The 27,858-nt window shown below is 39.8% G+C and overlaps 1 protein-coding gene across 7 annotated transcripts in view; it reads right to left on the bottom strand.

Moving 5' to 3' along the window:
- The window catches only part of EML6 (EMAP like 6), a 202,035-nt gene that overhangs the window by 135,249 nt on the left and 38,928 nt on the right, over nucleotides 1-27,858 (bottom strand). For all 7 annotated transcript variants that reach the window (XR_010908994.1, XR_010908993.1, XR_009629972.2 and 4 more), the window contains exon 2: nucleotides 5,072-5,231. Coding sequence is in view for 4 of the 7 variants with exons in the window: in XM_060754569.2 (XP_060610552.2) it covers nucleotides 5,072-5,231 (160 nt within the window). In the remaining 3 variants the exon portion in view is untranslated. The remainder of the gene's footprint in view (nucleotides 1-5,071; nucleotides 5,232-27,858) is intronic.

The following is a 27,858-nucleotide window of genomic DNA, read 5'->3' on the forward strand; positions in this document are numbered from 1 at the left end:
TTGAAGGAAGTATCTGTACTGATCTGTACTGGTACTGATCACAATATATGGACTGGACATATGGACTGAGTTGGACACGATTTTATCCTGGCGAACGGCTTTTATGTAATTTTATGTAATTTATGTAATGTAATTGGTAACTTAATGTTGTGTATTATGTTTTAGATTTTCAGTGTTAGCTTTGAATCTTTGCTGTTAGCTGGTCTGAGTCCCTCTGCAGAGGTAGAGAAGATCGGGATATAAAAGTTTTGCTGTAGGTTTGGAAAATGCCAATGTTCCTGAAATTAGTGAGGATGTTTCAGAGGGAGACCTTGAACTTTCCCTCCCTTCTGCACCTGTTAACTGTAATGACAACAGAAGGGGCCAAATTTGGGAAGACAGAAGTAAAACACTCAGTTTGCGTCGATCCTCCCGAATTCAAGAATTAAAAACATTGGCTTCAAAACAGAAGGGCGGTTCACGGAACCGATTCTTGAGTTTTAATTGCAATACGCCAGGCTGATTGCCTCAGTTCAGACATCGTTTCAGAATTGATTAAGACCTTGGCAGTTCTCCCGGTTCCCTGGTCATAGTTTGGGAAGATTTCTAGAATATCAAGTACGGTTAGTGGATTGCTAACAGATTCCAGTATTTTCCCAGTGAGGCTTTTGGTTTTGCTTTGTCCATTTAAATTCATGTTTGCTGATTTTGCTGTGGCTTTTGACTTGCATTTTTCCTTTATTTTGTAACCATTTTTCTTCAATAAAAAAGGATTGTTTTTCACAGCCAAGTGTGGTGGATAGTTATCTGAGGGCCTCGTTCCCTGCTCTGGATCGCAACAAGTTTAAAATAAATAAATAAATGATAAGTATGGGAAATAGACTTGGGGAAGAAAAAGTGAATAATCAAGGTTGGGCAAGGATATGGAGTATGAGATTATTAAAAATGTCTATAAGAATTAAGGACGTTTACTACAAAACAGTATGGAGTGGTATCTAATTCCTGTTAGATTAAATCAGATTGATAAAAAATACTCAAATCAGTGTTGGCAAGGCTGTCAGGAAGCAGGGACATATCTTCATATGTGGTGGTCATGTAAAATTATACAAAACTTTTGGGAAATTATATTTAAAGAAATAAGAGCAACAATAACAATAGAAATCCAGACTACATCAAAATTAGCATTATTACTTATGCATGATAATATAATCCCCTTACAAGAGGAGAAAGAATTGGTTTCTACTTTGATAACAGCAGCAAAATTACTAATAGCAAAAAACTGGAAAGAAAAAAAAGGAAAATCAATTAGAAGAATGGTACAGAGAAATTTGGAATATAGCTATTAATGATAAGCTAACTTGCAATATAAAAATTAAAAAGGGAATATGGAAACAAACAGAGTTTTGGAAAATATGGGGAAAATATATTGAGTATATCTTTAATGAGGGAAAGGGGTACAAGCCCATGAACAGAAGCAATAAAATTTTGGATTTGTGAAACAACATGAGTCTGTTGGTCCAGGTGAAGGGGGCACAAAATTAGGAGAAGGGGAAGGGAGGTGGTGGTAAAATAATAATAATAATAATAATAATAATAATAATAATAATAATAAAAGAAATAAAACATGTATAAGTAGATAAAAGGTGTGTAGTAGAGGTATATGTAGTATATATTGTAATGGAAAGTGTTAAAATGATAAGAAATATGTTTTTGATTTTTTTTCTCTTTGACTGTTGGATTGTATATAATATGCCACACTCTCCTGTTTAAGGTATTGTAAAAAAAAAGAAAAGAAGGCATACTTATACATTTTGATTGATAAACCTATGAATCACATTTATAAAAAACTAAATCCAAAACACCTGGAGGGACGAAGTTTGCCCATGCTTGATTTAGAGTCTGTTAAAACGTCATACGTTGTCATTTACACAATAAAAATAGCAAGCAAAAACCGGGGGGGGGGGGGGGGAGAGAGAAAAAACAAAGCAGTGAGAAGACTATAGAGTTTATACATTGAGCTTTAAGGTAGTTAGAACAGGCCTCCACGGGGGAGAACCACATGACAGATCAGTCTTCATATCTGGTGTAGATAGAATACTGATTTCCTATTTAATTAAGTAGAACTGTGTACTTTCCCCCCTTTTTATAAAAAGAAAAAATTAGGGGAAGGGGAACCACTGTAGCTTAAATCTTAACTTGCGCTGGGGGCAAGTGGGGGGGGGGGGAGCCCCGAAGCAACAGCCTGGCACTTAACCATAAAGCTTACTGCAGATAACAATTGGGATTATCTAACTCTGCTGGCTGCCTAATACCTCTTATTTCCTGATCTGCGCAGAGCAATACATTTACAAGAAAATAAATCAGATTAGCTTCTGATTTCTCTCTTGCAGGCCAGTGGGCAGCAAGAGACAAAAAGCAGAACCACAGAACGGAAAAGGTCACTTGGATAGTTGGCAGGTAACAGCAAATATGATTTCGGTCAAGTAAAACAACATATTTGGCTACACTGGTGAAGGCAAGAAGATCGGATATTTTTTTTAAAGGCAAAGGCCTGTTTTGATGCAGAAAGATCTTTCAATGAGAATAAGTACAGGGAATAAAAGAGTACACAAGAATGGCAAGAAGAATATCATAAACTGGTTTGTATACTACTGTATTGACACAGGCAGAATAAGATAGAACTTGTTTGTACCAAAAAAGAATGGTTATGTAGCTGCTGTTCTGAACTACAAAAAGAGCATTTTTGAATTATTTCCATTATGGGAACGGATTTCCAAGGATGGGGCAATAAGATCCTAAGGTCTCTGGTAGACTGAGAGTAGAGGCGTGCAAATAAGTCAGATCTCGTCGTAATTTGGATTTATTTCATATGTTTCACACTTACAACGCGTATTCTGACACTCCTGCATGGTGCGTGGAAAATATTCAGAAATTGAACCTTTTCAGGGTTTTGATGCTTAAGTGCCTTTGATGCAGTTAAAATTCACAGGGCACTCAAGCCTTGCTGAGAGGTGAAGCCAAACCTGTTGGGATGCCTCTCAGCCAATCAGGGCTGGTGGAGGAGGAAAGGGGGAGGCAGAGCAAGCACCATGTTTTATTTAAGTTTAGAAAGGGGAGGAGTCCTATCCTATGCCAAAGAATTAAAAAGGCTCTGCCCTAAACTACAAATCTGAAAATGAATGATTTTGGGAAAAAATGCAAGAAAGAACAAGGTGTGATAAAGAATGACTTTTGGAGCTCAGCCTGTGGTTGTGTTTCAGAATCAGGGTGCTTTGGATGTGGGGAGTGATGTCAATGAGTTTCAAGATGGCAATGGTTTGGTCAGTAAGATTAATGCAGAGAATGACCTGGAGACCCCAGTTCAAAGTGTAGTTTCCCATGAGAGTGTCCATAAAGGGTGTGGGGATGATGGTGTATGTCCTGAATTGCTAGAAGAGTGCTCCCAGGATTTGGGGCTTGAAAACAACTCGGCACCTGCAGAAGTTAATGAGCAAATAGATACAGGGCAGGAGATTAGTCAAAGCAGACAGGCCGAACAGTGTATTTGGCGTTCTGCCAGGCTCTGACAGAAAAAGATAAGGGAGTCTTAACTAAAGCGAAACTAATTTCTGAGTGTGTGGAATAGCTTAACAAGGGAAAAGTTCCAAGTATGGGAAATGTAGTCAGATGAAGCATCGTTTAGAATCAAGTTAAGTTCTCATCCTTGTTTCATGGAAACCTTGCTTGGAAGATTCATGCTTAAGCATTTCTTGTTTCATGATTTTGATTCCTGTATTTTATGATTGCATACTCATACCTTGGATTAATGTTTCCTGGTTTTTTGGATTATATTAGCGAGCTGTGGACTTTGTTTTCATGAACTTTGCTGAACTGTACCCTGGACTATTTTGTTTCTGCTTATCTTTTTACCTGATTGGATTTACCTATTTCTTTAAAGTGCTTTTATTTTGCTGCTTTTTAAATTATCTTCAATAAAAGGATTGTTTTTACCTATTCAACGTGTGGTGTTTAGAACCAGAGGGCTTTTCCTGTCCTGGAGTGCAACAATAAGAAACTGAGCTGTGTGCTACAGGACTAAACACCAGGTAATATGACGCTCACCCCCCTCCCTGGGAAAACATTCATGGATCCAGTGCAATGGTTTTCAATCTGTGGGTCCCCAGGTGTTTTGGCCTGCAAATCCCAGCCAGTCTACCAGCTGTTAGGATTTCTGGGAGTTGAAGGCCAAACCATTGATCTAGTGAATCTGTATCCTCTGGAGCTTCCATTCCCAACAGAAGGTTAGAAATAAGCCCAGTGGCTGGGAGAAACTTGCAAATCGATTCTCCCTTGTAAGAGTGGATATTAACATAAGGCTTCAGAAGGTGATTTCTATTCCATCCTATGGCTCTCTTGGAATTGTTTTTCTAAGCAGTCGGGTTTACTAGATTTAGTATAAATTGTTTTTCTGAAGTTATCAGAGATACTAGATTTAGAGGAAATTGTTTTTCTAAAGTTATCAGTTATTAGGTTGAGCAAATCTGCAAAAATGTGAAAGGGAACAGAATCCATGCTCATGTGGCTATTAAAAATATACAGTTGCATTGCCATAGTGTTAGTGGTTTGCAGTTATTTGTTATATGTCTGTGGGACATTTTTAGTGTCCAAAAGACTTATAAGGTGATATAAAATGTGCATCTTGATATTCACACCACTTAGTATTAAGATAAACACAACCCGGTAAAAGAGAGGGTTTAACAGAACAATTAAAGTACAAAAAAAGTTAAACAGAAGTCTAAATTCAATAGCTAGTTCCAACTATCATAGTCACACTGAGTCAACTGAATTTATATACATATTAATTTATCATTCAGCCATACATTAAGTAGGTGTACTCAAGCTGAGACTGACAATTGCTTTTAGGCAACAGATGCAACACGTATATCCTCTTCTGCTGCTTAGCTATATAGGAACACTTTTCCCAACACCAAAAATATGCTTGAAACTGGCACACAGAATTAGCAGGTGCTCTTTGACAAGTACACCATTTCAAAGCCAAAAGTGTAACACATGGTATAAATACAACATGAATGGAAGCAGAAGATATACACACCTGGCCGTCTGAATCAAAAGCCAAGCAGGCAACTCCATGGGTATGTGCATCCTTCAAAATGGAAACAGTCTGTATATTGTAGGAATCCCAGATGCAAATGTAAGGATCTTTCCCAACTTGACCTGTAGCAACCAGGGTTTTATCAGGATGCAGAGCCAGGCTGGAAAATAATGTAAAAGTCAGAATTTATTTTCTAATTCACAAGTATATTCATCTCACATCCATGGGTATTAGAGAACACACAAGGTTGCTATGAGTTTTCCGGGCTGTATGGCCACGTTCCAGAAGCATTCTCTCCTGACGTTTCGCCCACATCTATGGCACGCATCCTCAGAGATTGTGAGGTTTGTTGGAAACTAGGCAAGTGAGGTTTGTATATCTGTAGAATGTCCACTCTGGAAGAAAGAACTGATTGAGGAAAGTGTGAATGTTGCAATTGGCCACTTTGATTAGCCTGGCTGGTTGCTGCCTAGGGGGATCCTTTGTTGGGAGGTGTTAGCTGGCCCTGATTGATTCTTGTCTGGAATTCCCTTGTTTTTTGAGTGTTTCTCTTTATTTACATACAGTTGGGCTTCCATATCTATGGATTCTACATCCAAAGGTGGAGCCCCCAGTGGCGCGGTGGGTTAAACCCTTGTGCTGGCAGGATTGAAGACCAACAAGTCAGAGGTTTTAATCTGGGGAGAGCGCAGATGAGCTCGCTCTGTCGGCTCCAGCTCCCCATGCGAGGACATGAGAGAAGCCTCCCACAAGGATAGTAAAACTTCAAACATCTGGGTGTCCCTGTTGCTACTAGAGGTTTACAATAGGCTTTTCCTAAGTAACAGGGAGGATCAGTGATATGTGATTTTTTTATATATATGTGAGGCATTGAATTTGCCATTTATTATGTTGTAAACCATTTTGAGTCCCCCCAGGGGTGAGAAAATGCAGTTAATAAATAAATAAATAAATAAATAAATTGGAACCATTTCTGTTACAGCTGCTACAAGTTAATTGGGTGTGTTATCTGCTTCTGCATATAACAAGGAACTTGAGCTTTGCATTTGGCTTAGCTTGATGGTTCGTTAGAGCTGAAGCAGTTGGCTGTTGCTGGGAGCGGTTATGCAGCGTCTTGAAGCTGAAGACAGTAGCCGTTTGGAATGCCAAGAAAAACTGCTTATTGACGGCATGATAAGGACATTCTACTGATAACAAAGTAGAGAGACTGTATTATTTGCTATGTGTTTGCATATCGTCATTTAAAGCAAAGACTCACTGGAGATATTGTTTGTTATACATTGGTGAGAACAACTCTTCTGTTTTGCTTTGTGTTATTGAACTACAGTGAATTGAATGATATTTTCTTTTCTACTTAAAGCAACAGACCTATATGGTTTTTCTTTTAGTTTTTAATCACACTGAAAGTAAAAGGGCTGAGATATTCTGCGGTCTGCTAACGCTATCCTGACAGTCCCCTGGTCAACGCCCTTGCAGATGGCCAATTCTCTCATACCAGAAGCGACTTGCAGTTTCTCAAGTCACTCCTGACATGAAAAAAAATTCCGAAGATTTCACTATCTATCGACAGCTTGAATTTCTTTTAAATCTCAACAGTCAACCTTGATTCCATCAGTTCACATAAGGAACAGCACTTTATTACACTATTGTATATAATTGGATGTGATGCATGGAACCAATCTCAGCAGATACCAAGGTCTCATTGTACTTGGTTAATCACACATTTTCAATTATCTGTCAATAAGCCGTTGGTGTGATTGGCGAGAACTGCTTATTTTTTAATATTTGTAACAAAAGCAATTTTAATAAAATGGGTTTTGAATAAAAATTCAAAAACAAATGGATTGATAAATTAATGTCCTTAAAACTCACAAACTGCGGTACTTGTTAAATATCCCACATGGCTTCATATCGTCTAATATTCTTTTACTTATGTAATGAAGCATAATTACTTGAGACCATGTGTTTTCATCTTGAAAAAAGCAGCACTTGTGAATCCTGTATCCAAGACGGTATCGGGCATATTCACAGTTAACACAGAATAATTAAATACGTCAATCATGCATTCTAGCAGAGTCTGATTGAGTACTATGTAAGAGTCATTAGTGAATCCATCTGGTTGGGAGTCTTTGCCAGATGGCAAATTCTTACAACCTCCACAATTTCTGTTGCATTGTCAAAAAATATCCTATCTTTCTAGAATTCGTAAGGAATACGGATATACAATTTCAGCTTTCCTACTGTGCTGCTAGGTGGTTTTTGCTCAAATATATTTTTAGAAAGAAAGAAAGTTTGGAAGAAAAACCTTAAGCAAAATTCATAGACAGTGAATTAAAATTCTCTGGAGTAGACATTTTATGATACCTTCTTCAAGAAATAAACTGAATTAAGATAAAACAGCAATTTTCCCTTATTGTCTTCTGTATTCTTCTGAGGTGGTTATCATTTTCTTAATTATTTAGCATAGACTATAAATGGCCCAGACCACCTAGACCTTTGATCTCATTTTTTATCTCATTCCCTGCCACAATAATATCCAGAATATGTTTGCAATTTAATATGTTTATGGCCTTGTCCAGATCAAATTACCTCTATTAAGATAGGAAATGTGATGGAGTTACAGAATATGTTATCAAATTAGGACTGGAAAAATAAAACTGGCTGCATGACCTCAGTATAACCGCTATCCTATTAGACATAATTGATATGGGCATAGGAAATTTGAATGCATGGGCTTGTATACATACAAACTGAGCTCGTGGAAGCTGAGCTTCATTCTCTCATTCAACTTAAAACCAAGGAGAACATGGGTGGAGTTCTGAATACTCTTTGATTGTAGGTGAACTACAAATCCTAATTAAAGCAACCTACTTGATAATGCCAAAGAATGTATTGTCGAAGGCTTTCATGGCCGGAATCACTGGGTTGTTGTAGGTTTTTCCGGGCTATATAGCCATGTTCTAGAGGCATTTTCTCCTGACATTTCGCCTGCATCTATGGCAAGCATCCTCACTACCTCTGAGGATGCTTGCCATAGATGCAGGCGAAACGTCAGGAGAAAATGCCTCTAGAACATGGCCATATAGCCCGGAAAAACCTACAACAACCCAATGCCAAAGAATCTTTAATCAGATCTAGGATTATACACAATACCCATCATCTACTTACATAGTCTGGATTTCTGTGATGCAGCAGCTTTAAAAGCCAATATAATTATATGCTGCATCAATAGGAGTACAGTGTCTATATCAGACATGGGCAAACTTCACCCTCCAGGTGTTTTGGACTGCAGCTCTCACAACTCCTAGCAGCCGGTAGGCTGTTAGGAATTGTAGGAGTTGTGGTCCAAAACACCTGGAGGGCCGAAGTTTGCCAATGCCTGGTCTAGATCAGTATTTCTCAACCTGGGGGTCAGGGGGTTTACCAAGGGGTTTCAGAAGGGTCACTAAAGACCATCGGAAAACATATATTTCTGATGGTCTTAGGTTCCCCTTTGGCAGAGAAATCTGTAGATCTCTCAGCCTGTCCTTCTCTTCCTATTTGGAAACAGACGGTGAATCCTCCCACCAAAAGCCCTCCTCTGCTATGATTGGCCAGCTGTTTCAAGGGGACGGCTGTTTCTAATACTTCAAGCGGGGAGGGGAGAGCAGGTGTGCTCGGCACATGGCAGTGTGGGCGAGGGAGAGCGTGCAAGGCTGGAGGGAGTTTCGTGCTATTGAGTCCCTTCATGGCATGGGGGTTCTGTGTGGGAAGTTTGTCCCAATTCTATCATTGGTGAGGTTCAGAATGCCCTTTTATTGTAGGTGAACTATAAATCCCAGCAACTACAACTCCCAAATGTCAAGGTCTATTTTCCCCAAACTCCACCAGTGTTCACATGTGGGCATATTGAATATTAGTGCCAAATTTGGTCCAAATCCATCATTGTTTGAGTCCACAGTACTCCGTGTATGTAGGTAAACTCCAACTCCAAAACTCAAGGTCAATGTCCACCAAACCCTTCCAGTATTTTCTGTTGGTCACATGAGTTCCATGTGCCAAGTTTGATTTAATTCAGGAGTTCAGAATGGTCTTTGATCGTAAGTGAACTATAAATCCCAGCAAGTACAACTCCCAAATGACACAATCAATCCCCACCCACAACCCCATCCATATTCAAATTTGGGCGTTATCGGGTATTTGTGTCAAATTTGGTCCAATGAATGAAAATGCATTCCGCAGATCAGATATTTACATTACAATTCATAACAGTAGCAAAATTATAGTTCTTACTCAATTTTGAAAATGAAAGTAATGTTATGGTTGGGGTCACCATATCATGAGGAGCTGTATTTAGTGGTCGTGGCATTAGGAAGGTTGAGAAACACTGGTCTAGATTGAAGGACATAATAGTCCAGCACCATTCTGTTTTGATCAGACCTCACCTAAAATAGCAGCGAGCCAAGAAAGTATCCACATACAAAATCCATGCTTTATTATCAGAACTCACCATTTATTTTCCCAATGCTTTGTGCTTCCAACAAAAAGCTCCAGTGGAAGCATACATCACCTTTAGCACAAACCACATTTCATTCAACGACTACACAGAACAGTAATTACAGCCTCCTTCGAAGAGCACAAATCTATTCAATGTGCCTTTTCAACTGTAGAAATGACAACGGAAACCTACCATTCACTCTTTTCTAACACATCTTTTCTCTCCATTTTTTTAATGATCCACTTGAATAGTTCACAAAATTCCCAAGAGGACATGTCCATCAAAAAAGCCATTCAACCACATTGTCACAATTACGCCCATCATACCCTCTTGTGCTACTTTTGGTCGTCAGCTAATGAAATACTGGCTGGATCCAATGGCTAAAAATATAACAATATGATCTTTACCCATCAGAAAGCCACATTTTTACACAAAATTATACATTTGTATGCAAACTATTCTTACCACCCTGAATAAAAACATACCACAAGAAAAGGTTAACAAATCAATTCTATACATGCTTGCACAGACAAAACCCACACTGAGTTAAAGAGTTATCTTTACATATAAAAACACAGCCTGCGTATTTTTGTGCTCACAAAACTTGAAAAGTAGTTGGTCGATTGACTTGATATTTTGACACAACATTGCATTCCAATATGCATGCGTTTTTATAGTAAAATGAAATTTTGACACAAAGTTGTATTTGAATACACGCATGTATTTAGAGTAAAACTAGCAGTCCAGGAATAGACCAAGTGGCCAGCAAAAATGACCCCAGCACCCACTCTTATGAAAGTTGTCCAAAAGAAAATCTGTGTTGCCCATAGCAACCACTCACAGCCTAGCTTTTATTTTACCTCAGCAGTATAAGAAATGAAAACTGAGCTCCAGCAACCAATCGCTGTGCAGCTTTCCTATTACCTCAGCAGTATAAGAAATAACCTATCACAGAGGAACTTTTGATGGTGGTTGGTGGTGGCAGGCCTAGCAGTTGGTGATGGAAGGGTTAATGTAAGTCTTAATTCTAAAGGGCTGAGTAATTTGTAAGTAACAATTAAAAGGTAAAAGCAAGTAGGGGTGGAGACATGCAAGGGATAAGTTGCAGCTAGGTGTTACTGGATTTAAGGAGTTAACCTTGGGGCTGATCTTTGGGAGAAAAGTATTTGTTTTATTTTGGTGGTAGATGCTGCTGGTTTTCCCCCAGGTTTTTGGATTTTTGGTGTCCTGACCTGTCTCCTGAACTCTTGGAATCCTGAATCTTTGGACTGGCTTTTGGCTATGGTATAGATTCTTGACTTTGCTCACTGGACTTGGCATTTGACCACTGGACTGGACCCTCTGACTATGGTGTAGTGTTTGCAATCAGCTTTTGTTTTATATTCTGTGGCTGAGTGCTATCTTTTGTTGTTGTTCATTCGTTCAGTCATTTCTGACTCTTCGTGACCTCATGGACCAGCCCACGCCAGAGCTCCCTGTCGGCCATCACCACCCCCAGCTCCTTCAAGGTCAAGCCAGTCACTTCAAGGATGCCATCCATCCATCTTGCCCTTGGTCGGCCCCTCTTCCTTTTTCCTTCCATTTTCACCAGCATAATTGTCTCCTCTAAGCTTTCCTTTCTTCTCATGATGTGGCCAAAGTACTTCATCTTTGCCTCTACTATCCTTCCCTCCAATGAGCAGTCGGGCTTTATTTCCTGAGGTATGGACTGGTTGGATCTTCTCACGGTCCAAGGCACTCTCCGAACTTTCCTCCAGCACCACAGTTCAAAAGCATCTGTCTTCCTTCGCTCAGTCTTCCCTATGTTCCAGCTCTCACATCTGTAGGTTACTACAGGGAATACCATTGCTTCTTTAAGTGCTATCTTTATCTTTTATGTTTTGGACTATTAAAACAGCCGGAAGCTGAAAAGAGTCTTCTGTATATGGAATAGTAGATGAGAGCATTGGACTGAAGCACATTCAGGGTGGGCTGTGTTTGATATATGAAAACAGTTCTGGTGTTTTCATACATCAAGACCGTTCATATTTGTTTATCTGATCTCACTCATATTTTATTAGCCCTGTTTTGTACTGTTTTAGCCAGCTAGAGGAAATGTCCCATATTATCCTTTAGCCACTTTGATATAACTATTTGAAACATTCAATTTGCAAAATAGGACTTTACTCAGCACCCTCTTCATACACATGCTTGCAAACATCCCGCTTTCCTAATCTGCTTTGCTGACAAACTACTACAGTTGGAATAAGATGGGCAGACTGCAGGATAAGATGACAACCACACTTGAAAAGATGCTGGTGTGCATGGTGGGTGTTAGTAGCTGAAACTGACAACATAAAGATATCTCCATCCTTTCCCACCCACACAACAGCTTACACATAAGACAGAAACTGGTCTTTGGAACAAACTCCCATAAATATTATTTTGAGTGACAACACCAATTGCCCACTTTCTCAGAATAGTACAAAATAATTTCCAACACACTTGCCAAAAAACAGCATTTATTAAAGTGCTCTGGTTGGAATTTGCGGTGGGAATTCGCTATCGAAATGACACAAACTGCTTTCAATGGCTATTAACATCATTGTTTGATTGCACTGAAAAACACTCCTATTTCAGTCTTTAAAACCCAGAAGCTACTCTCCTTATGGTTTCCTGATAAACAAAAAGAACTATCCAATCCTGAAACAATAAAAATATTTAGAAAGTATTATAGGTCTAAATAATATTTAAACTATATTGGAATCATAGGATTAATTTGAAAAGGAAAGCGTTTTTGGATGTAATGATCCACTTGCTTCTTTCAATGGCACCAGGGAGATCATTAGTCCAGCTTATTCAAGACTATTGGGAAGATTTCAGAGTGTCTGGCTCCTGACATGTGAAAGGATAATTTATTGTTCTTTTCTACCAAACCTAGGCTTAGCAATGACCTCACTCCCTAGTCACCGCTGAGTGAATTCAGCCTTTTTCTTCCTAACTACCATTGTGCCAAAGCATATAGTAGAAAAGAAAATCAGCTGGAGCTTGAAAAGTGAAAACTATCCAAAGGGATGTGTAGGAAGCAAAACAACAACAAAAGAAGTGGAGGATTTCAAAATGGGAAATGGCTGAATGAAAAATAACTCAGGATGTAACATCAGCTAATACAGTGGTTCTCAACCTTCCTAATGCTGCGGCCCCTTAATACAATTCCTCATGTTGTGGTGACCCCCAACCATAACATTATTTTCATTGCTACTTCATAACTGTAATTTTGCTACTGTTATGAATCGTAATGTAAATGTCTGATATACAGGATGTATTTTCATTCACTGGACTAAATTTGGCACAAATACCCAATATGCTCACATTTGAATACTGGTGAGGTTGGGGGCAGGGACTGATTGTGTCATTTGGGAGTTGTAGTTGCTGGGATTTATAGTTTACTTACGATCAAAGAGCATTCTGAACTCCAGAATTAAACCAAACTTGGCACATGGAACTCACATGACCAACAAAAATATTGGAAGGGTTTGGTAGGCATTGACCTTGAGTTTTGAGTTGGAGTTCACCTACATCCAGAGAGCACTGTGGACTCAAACAATGATGGATTTGGACCAAACTTGGCATGAATACTCAATATGCCCAAATGCGAACACTGATGGAGTTTGGGGAAAATAGACCTTGACTTTTGGGAGTTGTGGTTGCTGGGATTTATAGTTCACCTACAATCAAAGAGCATTCTGAACCCCACCAATGATAGAATTGGACCAAACTTCCCAGACAGAACCCCCATGACCAACATAAAATACTGTGTTTTCTGATGGTCTTTGGAGACCCCTCTGACACCACCTCATGACCCCCTCAGGGGTCCCAACCCCCAAGTTGAGAAACGCTGAGCTAATATATAGGCACTTGACAGTTGTATCTTTAGGTGGATGCAAAATATGAAACAAAATAAATAAAATTTTTAACATTGGCAACAAATTACATTAGATGTCACAACTAAAAGAAAGATTTACAATATGAACAAATCAGGCCAAATACATCAACAGCAGAATGCCTTTCAGAAGGGGAAGATCCTAGCCTGCCATCTAAATTCTACCAATAGAAATGCTAAATTGATGACTTTGGGAATGGCATTTCACTTGGAGAGGGTCACACAACTGAGAAAACCCTTTACTTGGTAGCTGCTCACTGTTGGATCATAATGGGTGGCAATACTCAGAGAAAACTAAAGATTACTTTAGTAATCAAGCAGAATATAAGAGAGCAGGTACTTGTTCAGTGGGCTCTAGAAATTAACAGTTGAACTTGGTCCACAAACACATACCTAGCTTCAGTCAGCAGGCTTGCTGTTCTATGTATCTTATAGGCTTGGGCGATCCAGAAGTTCCCCCTGTCCCGTTTGGAGGTTTTTTTTAATGTATTGCGCAATCGTGTCCGCCATTAACGAATCGATTCGTATATTTACAAAATTTTGTAAATATTGAAATTTTAAAATTGGAAATTTTGGAAATCCTATCAGATTAGAAACGCGGGAGCCCCCTAGTTACAAAACAAGTTTAGAACCAATTTTTTTTTCTTGATCGCCCAAGCCTAGGAGTTCTGGACAATCTTCAGAGGTAGACCTACACTTAACACCCTATGATAGTTCAAGTAGTCTTCTGTTGTGAGACATTAGAAATTTAATAAGGAAGCTCCAATGTCAGCAGATTTCCATTTTTTATGGGCACAGTGAACAAACACAATTCCTTGCAACTTTAGAATAGATCTGGGGAGATCTTGATATATCTGGATCCCGAAAGCCCTTGTACTCCACTTCTCATAGATACTTGAAGGGTAGGTCTAGTGAAATGAATTATCATATCTCAGCAGAACACTTATCAGTTAAAAGAACATATAAATAGGCTTAACTAAAACTAAAAAAACATATAAAATTAATATGTAAAAAAATCCATCAATAAATAACACAGAAACCATGATTTTAAAATGATCTGGATAGGCTCGCTGGAAGCAACTGGACTTTACTGCCAATTTAAGTACACTCAGAGTCTGGAGATGATGACTTCTGGCAGGTCATTCCACAAACTGGGAGGAGCTGAAGGAAATGTCCTCTAGGTAACAGTCAGCCTAGTTTTGGCTGACTGAAGCAGAAGTCTCTCAGAGGACCTCAATGTACAGGACAGATTACATAAGAAGAGGTGATTCTATAGGTAACTAGGAGCCAAACTATGCAGCACTTTAAAGGTAATAACCATTCCCTTGTACTTTAAACAATAACTAATTGGCAGCTACTTTAATACTGGTGCCACCATGGTGTAGTAGTTGGATCTTTGGGCTCGAATTCTGGACACCAGGGTTCAAAACCCCGCTCACCCATGAAGTCCACTGGATGATTATGGGTAAGTAACATTCTTGTAGCAGCAGAAGAAAGCATCAATTTTCTTTTGTATTACAGTAGAGTCTTACTTATCCAACCTTCGCTCATCCAACGTTCTGAATTATTCAACGTAGTTTGCCTCCCATCCGGATCCATAGCTGTTTCAATATATTGCAATGCTTTGGTGCTAAATTTGTAAATACAGTAATTACTACATGACGTTACCGTGTACTGAACTGCTTTTTCTGCCGATTTGTTGCAAAACATGATGTTTTGGTGCTTAATTTGTAAAATCATAGTGTAATGTGACATTTTATAGGCTCTTCCTTAATCCCTCCTTATTATTCAACATTTTCGTTTATCCAACGTTCTGCTGGCTCATTTATGTTGGATAAGTGAAACTCTACTGTAGTTAGTTACATGTTGTCTAGGTAATAGCCTAGTTTTGGCTGACTAGAAGTCTCCCAGTGGACCTCAGTGTACGGGACACATTACATAAGACAGCTACTTTAATACTGGTGCCACCATGGTGTAGTGGTTTGAACTTTGGATTCCAATTCTGGACACCAGGGCTCAAAACCTCACTCACCCATGAAGTCTATTGGATGACTTTAGGCAAGTTACATTCTCTCAGAAGAAAGCAGCAACAAATCTCTTTTGTATCAGTTAGTTTTGCTGTCAAATATACTGGTTACATGTTATCCAAGTGCAGTGTAGACACAGTCTTTCTGGAATTTTGATTTCATTTGGTCTCAGATTAACTCCTTGGAGATAGGTTTCCTTTGCTTTTTTTCTCCTTGGCTTCCTTTTTTTTTGTCCCCTAAGATTTTTCTATGGGAATGGAGGACAATTGGTTCCTGCAGATAATCAGGCATAGCAAAAGTTACTTCTCAGCTTGCTAGATGGCAGCAAGCTGTTTTTGTTATTTGCCACCAAATTGACTTTGACCTTGAGAATGAGAGCCCTCCAAATATCTAGTCGATCTGCTCAAGTCTTTCAAACTCAAGCCTATGGTTTCCTTTAACGAGTCCTCTTTTTCAACTGCCTTCAGTTCCCCCCCAGCATTATTCTGTTTTCTTGTTGTCCCAAGTACACACCAGAGTCATATCTTTTCAATTGTACTTTCAATCAAAATATGTCCAAGAGAGAGTGCCTACATGAAGCTTTTCTACTGGCAAAGTTCTGACAAGGCCCAGTCATAGCTGACTTTAAAGTGCAAACTTCCAAACATTTTGTTTCCTTTTAAATCTTACTCAGTTCCTACATACAATGCTGGGAAATCCTTCACATGTGCAGCAGTCCAATTGAAGGTGGGCCAAATCCACATTATGCAATGCATTTGGGGTGTGGAGATGCAATGCTATCAAAATGAAATGTCTGCATAACCTGAATTGAAAGATAGTGAGAGATTTGCACCTGCACAGTATCTGTCCATGCTGGATATTCCTGAATTTATAAAATCCTTCACCTTAGCTAGAGGTAATATTCTGCTACCAGCATGACTTCAGGGTAGATTAGGAAATATACCTTGTCTGAATGAGATGGAAAATGTTAGCCTATTATATTGGCATTTCCACAGGGACATACATTCCGCATTTATTACTCCTATTGTGCAGCAAATTCCAGCAAAATGCAGGTAATTGCTTTAAATGCTTAACAGAGAACCATATATCACTTTAAAAGTAGCTACATTTTGTGCAGCTGCCATAAAACTAAGGAATCAAGTGTCAAATGACTTCAGTGAATTTATGTATTTGTTGACATATTTTAAATACTATTTTATTTGTATCTACAAGTACAACACAATTATGTTACTATTTTATTGTTTATGTATATTCCGGCCTCGAGACCCTGGTGGCACAGTTGGTTAAACTGCTGAGCTGCTGAACTTGCTGATTGAAAGGTTGGTGGTTTGAATCTCAGGAGTGGGGTGAGCTCCTGCTGGCAGCCCCATAATCTGCCAGTTTGAAAACATGCAAATGTGAGTAGATAAACAGGAATCGCTCTGGTGGGAAGGGAAAGGTGCTCCATGCAGTCATGCTGGCCATATAACCTTGGAGGCATCTACGGACAACGTTGGCTCTTCGGTTTAGAAATGGAGATGAACACCATCCCTCAGAGTAATACACGACTAGACTTAATGTCAAGGGGAAACCTTTACCTTTATATTCTGGCCTGTGACTACAACAAATCAATTGATTCCTTTGTGTACTCCAGAACCATACTGGAGGGCTGTATTCTCATTTTGGTTAGATCCATTAGATGAAAATATGAACTGAAATCACATCTGAAAGACTGGTCAACAGCATATTTCATTGCCTGACACAGGATCCCTTTGTAGCCAAGTTTAGTAGCTTGCAAGCTTATGTGCCTGATTTTTCTTTGATTTAATAAAACAATTTAATAAAAATAGTAACCACTGAGAAAACACCTCTAGGAAACTCTAGGTTCTCCAACCCAACTCTGAGGCCAACTTCCACAAAACATTGACCACAGAGTTGTACTGGGGGGACCTAGAGATTCTTAGAGAGGACATATAAATCAAATTTGCAAATAGTCAAATATAGGTAGTTTCCGAGTTACAAACAACTGACTTACATCCAATTTATAGTTAAAAATAGGGGTGAGACAACAGGGAGAGAGATCTACCCATTGGAAGGGAAATTCATTCCTGAAAAAGTTACCATGGGGAAATGGGGTCTCCACTGAAACTTTATCACCAATCCTTGTTTCCACAACAAGCCAATGTTTTCAAAATCCAGTTATATCAAAGGGACAGAAAGTGGGGTGAAATCTTCTGAATAGGGGCACAGACAGCAAAACAAACACCACAGGGGTGTCAACCTTTCCTTACAATACTAAAGCTGTCTCTCCCCCTCCCCCTCTCTATATATATTTGGATGGAGTTAGACTTAAAAAGGAGCCCTGGTAGTACAGCAGGTTAAACCGCTGAGCTGCTGAATTTGTTGACAGAAAGGTCAGTGCTTCAAATCCAGGGAGCAGAGTGAGCTCCCGCTATTAGCCTCAGCTTCTGCAAACCTAGCAGTTCCAAAACATGCAAATGTGAGTAGATCAATAGGTACCACTCCAATGGGAAGGTAACTGCGCTCCATGCAGTCATGCTGGCCACATGACCTTGGAGGCATCTACAGCTCTTCAGCTTAGAAATGGAGATGAGCAACAACCCCCAGAATCGGACATGATTAGACTTAATGTCAGCAGAAAAGCTTTATCTTTACCTTTAGACTTAAAAAAGTACCTATTCTGACTTGCAAACAAGTTCAACTTAAGAACAACTTACAGAACTTATCTTGTTTGTAACTTGGAAACTGTCTGTACACAAAAGGTAAGCCCGCCAAGTGGAGGGCCAACTCTACAAGGGACTCAGCTGGAGAACCACCACAGTCAGGTAGCCCAAACTCTCTCGGTGCCTCAGGTAGGAATGAAATGGCATCCCTACTCAGCTATAAAAAGTTACTAGGTGACCTCAGACAATTGACACTCTCCCATCCTCTCAGGAAGACAATGGGAAAACTCATTCATAATACATTTTGCTAAGAAGATCAAGTGGTAGGTTCTCCAAAAGTCTGCTAGAAATCAGAAATGACTTCTTCCCACTCCTCTTCCTTCTATATATATAGAGAGAGACTCAAAGTGGTAGACAGTGGTAAAAACAAGATAATATACAATTCTTTTCTTTATATATTGCTATTTTTCTTCTTAAAGAGACTCAAAGTGGTGGACAGTGGTAAAAACAAGATAATATACAATTTAAAACCTAAAGGCCATAAACATTACAATAGAATTAAACCCAGAACTATCTAAAAATGAATAAAATGACTTGATGGCATACCAATGAAGTACAATAAAATAAAAACAATCTGCAGGCCACAACCCTATAATCACTGTTGGGAAGGCGGTTTCCCTGAACAATTTGAGACTTACTTCTATGTAGATATATATCACATTATTCTGCAAGACCATGGAACTAAAAATATTCCCGTTTTGCCCTCCGGAAGCAAGGAGCATTGTAGAAGGAAGGGGATTGCCAGCTTTATATACTCTATTCAGATTCCCAACTGTCATGCTGGACATCTTTTACTTTTAAAAAATAATGAGATCTGTGATGATGGGAAGCATCAATTTTTTTGAGCTCGAGGCCAAAATCTGCCCTCAGTTACAGATATGTAAGGGCAAAAAATAAAAGTATTCATCCACAGCTTCCCTTTAAGGTTGCAACTGAAGCTCAGCATATCCATGTGCAGTAGACATGACATGTTCCAGCTTCAGGAAACAAAAGTCTCTTTTTCACTGATGCTCTTTTATGATAATTAAATAAAAATCCAGAATAAAGCCAGATAAAAGGGGGAAAAACCCATGTGATTGACACCTCTAGAGAAATGGTGGTGCCCCAAACTGGGAATGCAAAATTAATAAAATATAATGATACTTTTGGTTGCAATTTGAACCTAGTTCATAGAGATATCACTTATAATACAATAGATCAAAAAAGCGAGACATTCTGTGATGGCAGCTATCAAAATTAAATTATCAGCAATGACAAAGACGAGGAAATGAAAAATTAATTTTTGTATATATGATTCTGTAGGAATGGTTAATGTGATTGCACACCTGAGCCTTTGGGAAAATTATATTATCTGGCTTTACTTGGGGACTATCTGATACCTTATATTAAGATTGAAATGGCACTTTAGGCAAGGTGAAAAGATAACCAAATGAGTTTACCGAAACAAGATGAATAAAGGGTTAACTCCACCCAGGACTATCGTAAGGTAACTTAAAACAATACATTACAAAATGAGATTTTGCTGGTTGGAGTCATCTTTCTGGAATCTTTGAAAGTCTCTTGCCTCTGGTGCAAAGCGATGGTTATAAACTGCCTCAATCTTTTTCCTTGTGAAGCTTAGCCTGGCCAAAAGCTTCTGTTGTCCTTTGGACTGCTGGTATAAAAATACTGCTAAATGCAGGTGCTAAGAATACCTGTTTTTGGATTGCTTGGCCTAGGATTAGAGTATTTTCTATTGGTCATGGGGGTTCTGTCTGGGATGTCTGGCCTAATTCTACCGTTGGTGGCGTTCAAAATGCTCTTTGATTGTAGGTGAACTATAAATACCAACAACTATAACTCCCAAATGACAAAAACAATCTCCCCCAACAACACCACCAGTATTCAAAATTGGGCGTATCAGGTATTCGTGCCAAATTTGGTCCAGTGAATGAAAATACATCCTGCATATCAGATATTTACATTACGATTCATAACAGTAGCAAAACTACGTTTATGAAGTAGCAACAAAAATAATTTTATGGTTAGGGGTCACCACAACATAAGGAACTGCACTAAGGGGTCGCAGCATTAGGAAGGCTGAGAAACACTGATCCAGAAAAAGACAGTCCTGGGATAAAGGACCTTGGGTAGGACTACTTGATGGCTGAATTTTTTGTCCATTCCTTGCCAAAGTTATATAAGTGTGTGTAGCCAATAAAAGCTACACTTTCAATTTGAACTCATCCTTTCACTCATAACATAACCTGTTGCAAATAAACACTGCAGGTACAAATCAGTCACAAAGGACTGCGTGAAATTTCCAATTGCATTTCAGAGCAAACACAGACTGACGTGATCTTTAAATGCTCTCTAGCAGTGTGCATTGTGTGGATAGAGTACCGCCTATAAATAAAATAGGAAGAAGAAAGTGTCAGGACTAGCCAGTACATGGCAATATCCTCATGCAAGGAGCATAGGTGGATTTGCCAGGAAATGAGTCAGAATGAACTGTCATTTCAGAGACTCAACCTATCTGCAGAAATGCATGAGAAAACATTGAATTATCATAACACAGCTGTGTATATGGCTGTGTGGAAGGGCAAGCATTGGCCCAAATGCTTAACAAGCCTTACCTTGAAATTTTGGGGAGGCAAACACTCTTAGGGCCCTTCCACACAGCCATACAACACAGAAAATCCCACAATATCTGCTTTGAACTGTGTTATCTGTGTCCACACTGCCATATATTCCAGTTCAAAGCAGATAATGTGGGATTTTATTCAGCTTTGTGAAAGGGGCCTTACTCAGTAGTAGCCAAGTGAACATATGATGTTGCTCTATACCTATTCAGGCTTGTCAAAAGTCAACATTGACACTGAAATACACACCACCTGAGCTCTGCAAGTGCAGCATTATTCCAAATGAAGCAAAGAGTGTTTGAGGATTGGGACATCCGTAGGGATACCAAGGTCCTTCTTTATAAAGCTATTATCCTCCCAACCCTCCTATACGCCTATGAAACATGGACCGTCTACAGACGTCACACTCAACTCCTGGAACAATTCCATCAGCTTTGCCTAAAAAATCCTACAAATCCCTTGGGAAAACAGGCAGACAAATGTCAGCGTGCTAGAAGAAGCAAAGACCACCAGCGCTGAAGCTATGCTCGTATGCCATCAACTCCGCTGGACTGGCCACATTGTCTGAATGCATGTTAACTATCTCCCAAAGCAGTTACTATACTCCCACCTCAAGAACGGGAAACGTAAAGTTGGTGGACTGGAAAAGAGATTTAAAGATTAGCTTAAAGCCAACCTTAAAAACTGTGGCATAGACGTCGAGAACTGGGAAGCCCTGGCCCTTCTGCGCTCTAACTGGAGGTCATCGGTAACCAGCAGTGCTGCAGAATTCGAAGAAGCACGAATGGAGGCTGAAAGGGAGAAATGTGTCAAGGGGAAGGCACGTCAAGCCAACCCTGACTGGGACCGCCTTCCACATGTCCTCACTGTGGAAGATCATACAGGCCAAGAATAGGGCTCTACAGTCACCTAGTTATCCACCACCAAGACACTACACTTGGAAGGCTGTCATACTCGGACAACGAGGGATCGCCTAAGTAAGTAAATAAGCAATTCAGGCTAGAGATTCTTCTTCCTCCTCTTCCTCTTCCAAGCAGTAGAAATAGTAACACACTTTTCTTTGAGGAATGAGACAGAAAGTGAAATACACTACACTATTATGCTTCCCAGACCAGATATAGCAGTGTTCATAAGACTTTTGCTTCCTGAGGAGATTTAAGTCCATGCCAAAGTCTTTCTCACAGATATCCATGAGATTTAATCATTCTTACACTTTCTCAAAAGATGTTAATGATCTTTAACTATGCTAATCTCTAATTTTCTTTCATCTTTGTCTTTACACCAATCTTCTATGACTGGCAAAAATTGTGACATGGCATGAGTCACTCTTTTTGGTGCTAATTGAAGATCTTACTGTTGATGTGCCTTCTCCTACGAATGAGTGGCAAGAACCTAGACTAAGGACAATCCCCAGTGGTCTCTTGTTGGTTGATTCCCTCCTGACTCCAGCAATTTGGGAACTGCAGCAATTAAAGCATGCTGAAATCTGAACTGAGAGTGTTCCCAAATGTGCACATTTGAGAATAACTCAACCAAAATAAAGATTTTTAAAGATCGGCCTTAAAAACTGGTGGCACTGATGAACTGCAAATGGGTATGCGGTAATTAAATGCCTATAGCAAGATAATGTCAATCAAATCTCACTACAGTTTGTTCTAAGCTTGGAAGCGCAGCCGAACATAATTTTCCACCCTTAGGCTCAGTGAGTAATTAACTGCTTTGGGATTTCCTGGGCCTACTGTACTCTTTGTAAAATTAACACATCAGTGCATACAGCCCATATCCAGGAAAGGCCAATCAAAAATGGATACAAAGCAATGCTGTTATAAAAACAAAATTAATGCACTGGCTTTTGAATAAGCCGAAAGAAAACCAGAGGAAGAAGAAAGGCGAAAGACCTACAGGGGATGTGGAGTTCATGAAAACAAGAGACTTTCTCTGTGGATGCATCAATATTGTGGAACAGCTTGTGCTCTAAAAGGTTCCAATATGTTGTGAGCCACTTTGAGAAGCACATCAACACTAGGCAGGTGGGATATACATTTCGGCACAAATCACCAAATGAAGAAAAAAGAGAAAGTCACTGTGGGTGACCAAAAAACAACTGACATAAGCAATTTTTTTTCTCTGTCTTAGCAATCCATTTTATCCTCCCAACACCCCTGTGAACTAGGGGTCCATACAAACCAGGGGTCTTCAAACTTTTTAAGAAGAGGTCCGATTCGCAGTCCCTCAGATTATGGGCAGGGCGACACTATAGTTTTAAAGACAGGCTTAAAGCCAACCTTGAAAACTATGGCATAGACACTGAGAACTGGGAAGCCCTGGCCCTTGAGCGCTCTAACTGGAGTTCAGCTGTGACCAGCAGTGCTGCAGAATTCAAAGAGGCACAAACGGAGGGAGAAAGGGAGAAATGTGCCAAGAGGAAGGTAGCTCAAGCCAACCCTCACTGTGGAAGAAAATGCAGATCAAGAATAGGTCTCCACAGCCAACTATGGATCCACCACCACGACATTACACTTGGAGGGTCATCATTCTCGGGCTATTAGGGATGTGAAAGTAAATAAGTATAATTTGGAGGGAAAAAAACATTTGTAGTGCAAAAAACACCCATGAAAGAACAGTACAATATTTGAAATTAACTACAATTTGAACCAGCATAAACTTGCCAGAACTTCAATGTGAATTGTGGGACTGCTCTTGGCTGATGAGATAGTCAAGTTAATTAGGATTGTTGTTTTTCTGTGCTTTCCAATTGTTTCAGACTTTGGGCAGCTTAGGGGAAGGGGTGGGTAAATTACATTGGAGGGCCACTTCTGGCCTGCAGGCCTTAGGTTTCAAGGAACCCTGATTTACACCATAGAATTGGGTCCCTTCCACACTCCTGAAATAAATTCCCCATTTTCTGCTTTGAACTGGATATTCTGGGTTATAGGGCTGTGTGGAAGGGCCCATAGTGTAGCTTGACACCACTTTAACTGCTACGGATCAATGCTATGAAATCGCAGCAGTTCTAGCTTTGTGAGGTCTTCAGCCTTCTCTGCCAAAGTGTGCTGGTATCTCACCAAACAACTCCATGATTCTATTCCAAAAGCTGGATGGGAGGAAAATCTCTGTATGATGGAAAAGCAACACTAGCAGCAATCATTATTCTGGCACTATCAAATGAAAAGTGCAAAGCATAGCATTGTAATCCCATTCACATTATGAAAATGAAAAGGCTGCATTTGAAGTGGAGCTGGGGAAGAATGTGAAAAAGACCTTAATATTTGTAAGAGAAGCCATTTGTCTCTCAAAGGCAACTCCTTTCATTTCTGGTGAGTGAAACTGTTAAGATGAATGATGGCAGTAAGAAGCATCAGGCTGCAACGATGTTATATACTCAGGCACATTGGCTGCCCAGAGCAAACCGCCATATGCAGAGTTCTGCATGAATTGTGTTACGCAATCCTTGTGTTGAACAGAAATTCTTTATACTTGTATAAGGACATCAAATGCCATTTTTGAATTGCATTATATTTTAGCCATCCGTGTGGTACCCCATCTCAAGCCTTCATGAGAGGCGGTAGCAATATTTTAAAAAGTTGTTGCTGCTGCTAGAAATAAGTTCTTTTGAATAATAGAATTCAGCAAAATTGGTTGGCACATTACCATAACTGAATTAAACAAAATTGAAATAGTCATTCTGTTTTTCCAAAGAACACAGAGAATGACAGTTCTGCAAAGGGATTAAGAATTGTCAACTAGCACACATCACTCAGGCAATACTTGGCTTTCATCCTGCTCCAAAACTTTTTAGGTCAGTGTTTCTCAACCTGGGGGTCAGGACACCTGGGGGGGGCATGAGAGGGGTTTTAGAGGGGTCTCCAAAGACCACTAGAAAACGTATTTCTGATGGTCTTAGGAACCCCAAAGGCTCGCACCTTTGGCAGAGACGGCTGAAGATCTCTCCACCTGTTCTCTTCCTTTTTGGAAGCAGATGGCAAATCCTCCTACCAAAAGCCCTCCTCCACAGTGATTTTCCAGCCTCTCAACCAAGGGGAGGGCTGTCTCCAATCAGGGAGGGGAGAGCAGGCGTGCTTGATGCATGGCAGTGTGGTGCACATGTGCGGGCGAGGGAGAGCATGTGAGGTTGGAGAGAGGCTCGCACCAGTGAGTCCCATCAAGACAAGGGGGTTCTGTGCGGGAAGTTTGGCCCAATTCTATCGTTGATGAAGTTCAGAATACTCTTTGACTGTAGGTGAACTATAAATCCCAGCAACTACAACACCGAAATCTCAAGGTCTATTTTCTCCAAACTTCATCAGTGTTCACATTTGGGCATAGTAGGTATTTGTGCCAAATTTGGTCCAGATCCATCATTGTTTTGAGTCCACAGTGCTCTCTGGATGTAGGTGAACTACAACTCCCAAATGTCAAGGTCAATGCCCACCAAACCCTTCCAGTATTTTCTGTTGGTCATGGGAATGCTGTGTGCCAAGTTTGGTTCAATTCCATCATTGGTGGAGTTCAGAAGGCTGTTTGATTGCAATGTTAACTCTAAATTCCAGCAACTACGACTCCCAAACGATAAAATAAATTCCCCCAACCCCACCAGTATTCAAACTTGATCGTATTGGGTATTTGTGCCAAATTTTGTCCAGTGAATGAAAATACATCTTGCATATCAGATATTTACATTATGATTCATAACAGTATCAAAATTACAGTTATGAAATAGTAATGAAAATAATGTTATGGTTGGGGGTCACCACAACACGAGGAACTGTATCAAGGGATCGTGGCATTAGGAAGGTTGAGAACCACTGTTTTTAGGAGCTGCATAGATAGCTAACAATGAAAAACAAAAACATCCCAAAAACAAAAGTACAGTAATGGTTTTGTAAACCAGCATTTTACAAAAAAAGTTACACCATATAGGGACTGTCTTTAATTTATTTAAAAGGGGAATTGCATCTCCAGGAGGCATCTAGGAAAGGTAATTCACCCTTCCCTTCAGCTAGGAAAATAATACCAGCCTGGGCAGCCTAGAAGAATCAAGGGGTGCCAAGCCTGAACTTTGCCCATCTCTGCCTTAAGAAATAGTCATGACGACTGAATAGACTTAGCACCAAAAGATATACTTTATTAAAGCCAATAGGCACTGTGAGTACGAAAGGGTCAGAAAGGATTTTCAGATATCGCTTCTCAAGAGTGCTCAGCAACACGCCACTCTCATTTATACTACCAAATGGTACAGTTTTAGCCCACATTTTTATCTTTTTAAAACACCAGGCAAAAGGCAACAAACGATGCCAACATTTCTTTCAAAGGCACGAGAATCAAGCATTCGGATGGCACCGGGTAATGAATAAAAGAGCTTGCAACATTTGCAGCCAAGCAAAAAATTGCATGACTGACTATACAGCTCAATGCCAAAGACATTAAGCGATCAGCTGTTTTCCAGAGCCATGAAAAATCTAACATGAGAGACCATGCCTGGTCAGATAATCATACTACAGAGACCCTTGCTGCACTTTTCCTTCAGCCAAAACAATTAATTTGGGTTTGCTGCTGCTATTTCTTTTTACTGTCAGGGATGACAGATTCTCAAGATGGAGAGAGCCTTACAGAATCTCTGGGAGCAGCAGTCCCTCGACTGTATGTGCTGATTTAGATTCACATGAGGATTACCCCAGATTTACATAAACCTATTTATTTCTTTCCAGTGCATTTAATGTTAGAGCGACTGATTTTCAAAAAATGCTATGACATTTTTGCCTATGAGCATGATCTATATCCCCTTCATTCATTAGTTGACAAGATAATTAAGCATGAACAGCTGGATGCTACAGGTAACATCTACCAGGTCACATAACTCCCAGTCTTTGTGTAGATCCTAGTTTCTTGAGCAGTTTCAGAATACAGTACCAATAACAGAAAAAAGACTTTATTTATATATGCAGGCAGTCCTCAAGTTACGAACAAGATAGATTCCATAGGTTTGTCCTTAAGATGAATTTATTTGTAAGTTGGAGCAGGTACATTTTTAAGTATAACTCCAGTCATATATTTATAACTGGGGGCTCCCAATATATACAGGGAGCCTCAGGTCATATATATATGCCACCAGGGGCTCCATATATATATATATATATATATATATATATATATATATATGCCCCCGGTGGCACAGTGGGTTAAACCACTGAGCTGCTGAATTTGCTGACCGAAAGGTCAGCGGTTCGAATCCGGGAAGCAGGTTGAGCTACTGTTAGGCCCAGCTTCTGCCAACCTAGCAGTTCAAAAACATGCAAATGTGAGTAGATTGATAGGTAACGCCTTGGTGGGAAGGTAACGGTGCTCCATGCAGTCATGCCGGCCACATGACCTTGGAGGTGTCTATGGACAATGCTGGCTCTTCGACTTAGAAATCGAGATGAGCACCAACCCCCAGAGTCAGACACAAGACTTAATGTCAGGGAAAACCTTTACCTTTCCTCTGTGTGTGTACATACACACACACACACACATCTTTGGATAGCATGTTTTGCTGTCTGTGCCCTTCTTTTGATTATGTCACCTCGCTTTCTCTCCCTGTGAAAATTGGTTTTTGAAAAAGATTGCTTGTTGTGGAAACAAGGATTGGTGCTACAGCTTCAGTGGAGACCCTTTTTCCCCATGATAACTTTTTCAGGGGTGGATTTTCCTTCCCTTCCTAGAGATATATTTCTCTCACTTCCTGTTGTCTCACCTCTGTTTTCAACTATGAGTCATTTGTAAGTTGGATGTTTGTAATTTGGGAACTGCCTGTATATGTAAAACATACAGTATAAACCCCACTTGCCTTGTTTCCAACAAACTTCACAACCTCTGAGGTGGGTGAAACATCAGGAGAGAATGCTTCTGCAACATGGCCATACAGCCCGGAAAACTCTCAGCTATGAAAGTCTTCAACCACACATCATACAGTACTCTCTGTACTGTATCTGATGATGTGGGTTTTTATCCACACAAGCTCATGAGAAGAAAAAAAAC

This window comes from Anolis sagrei, chromosome 1 (assembly GCF_037176765.1).
Source record: "Anolis sagrei isolate rAnoSag1 chromosome 1, rAnoSag1.mat, whole genome shotgun sequence".
NCBI classification, from domain to species: domain Eukaryota; kingdom Metazoa; phylum Chordata; class Lepidosauria; order Squamata; family Dactyloidae; genus Anolis; species Anolis sagrei.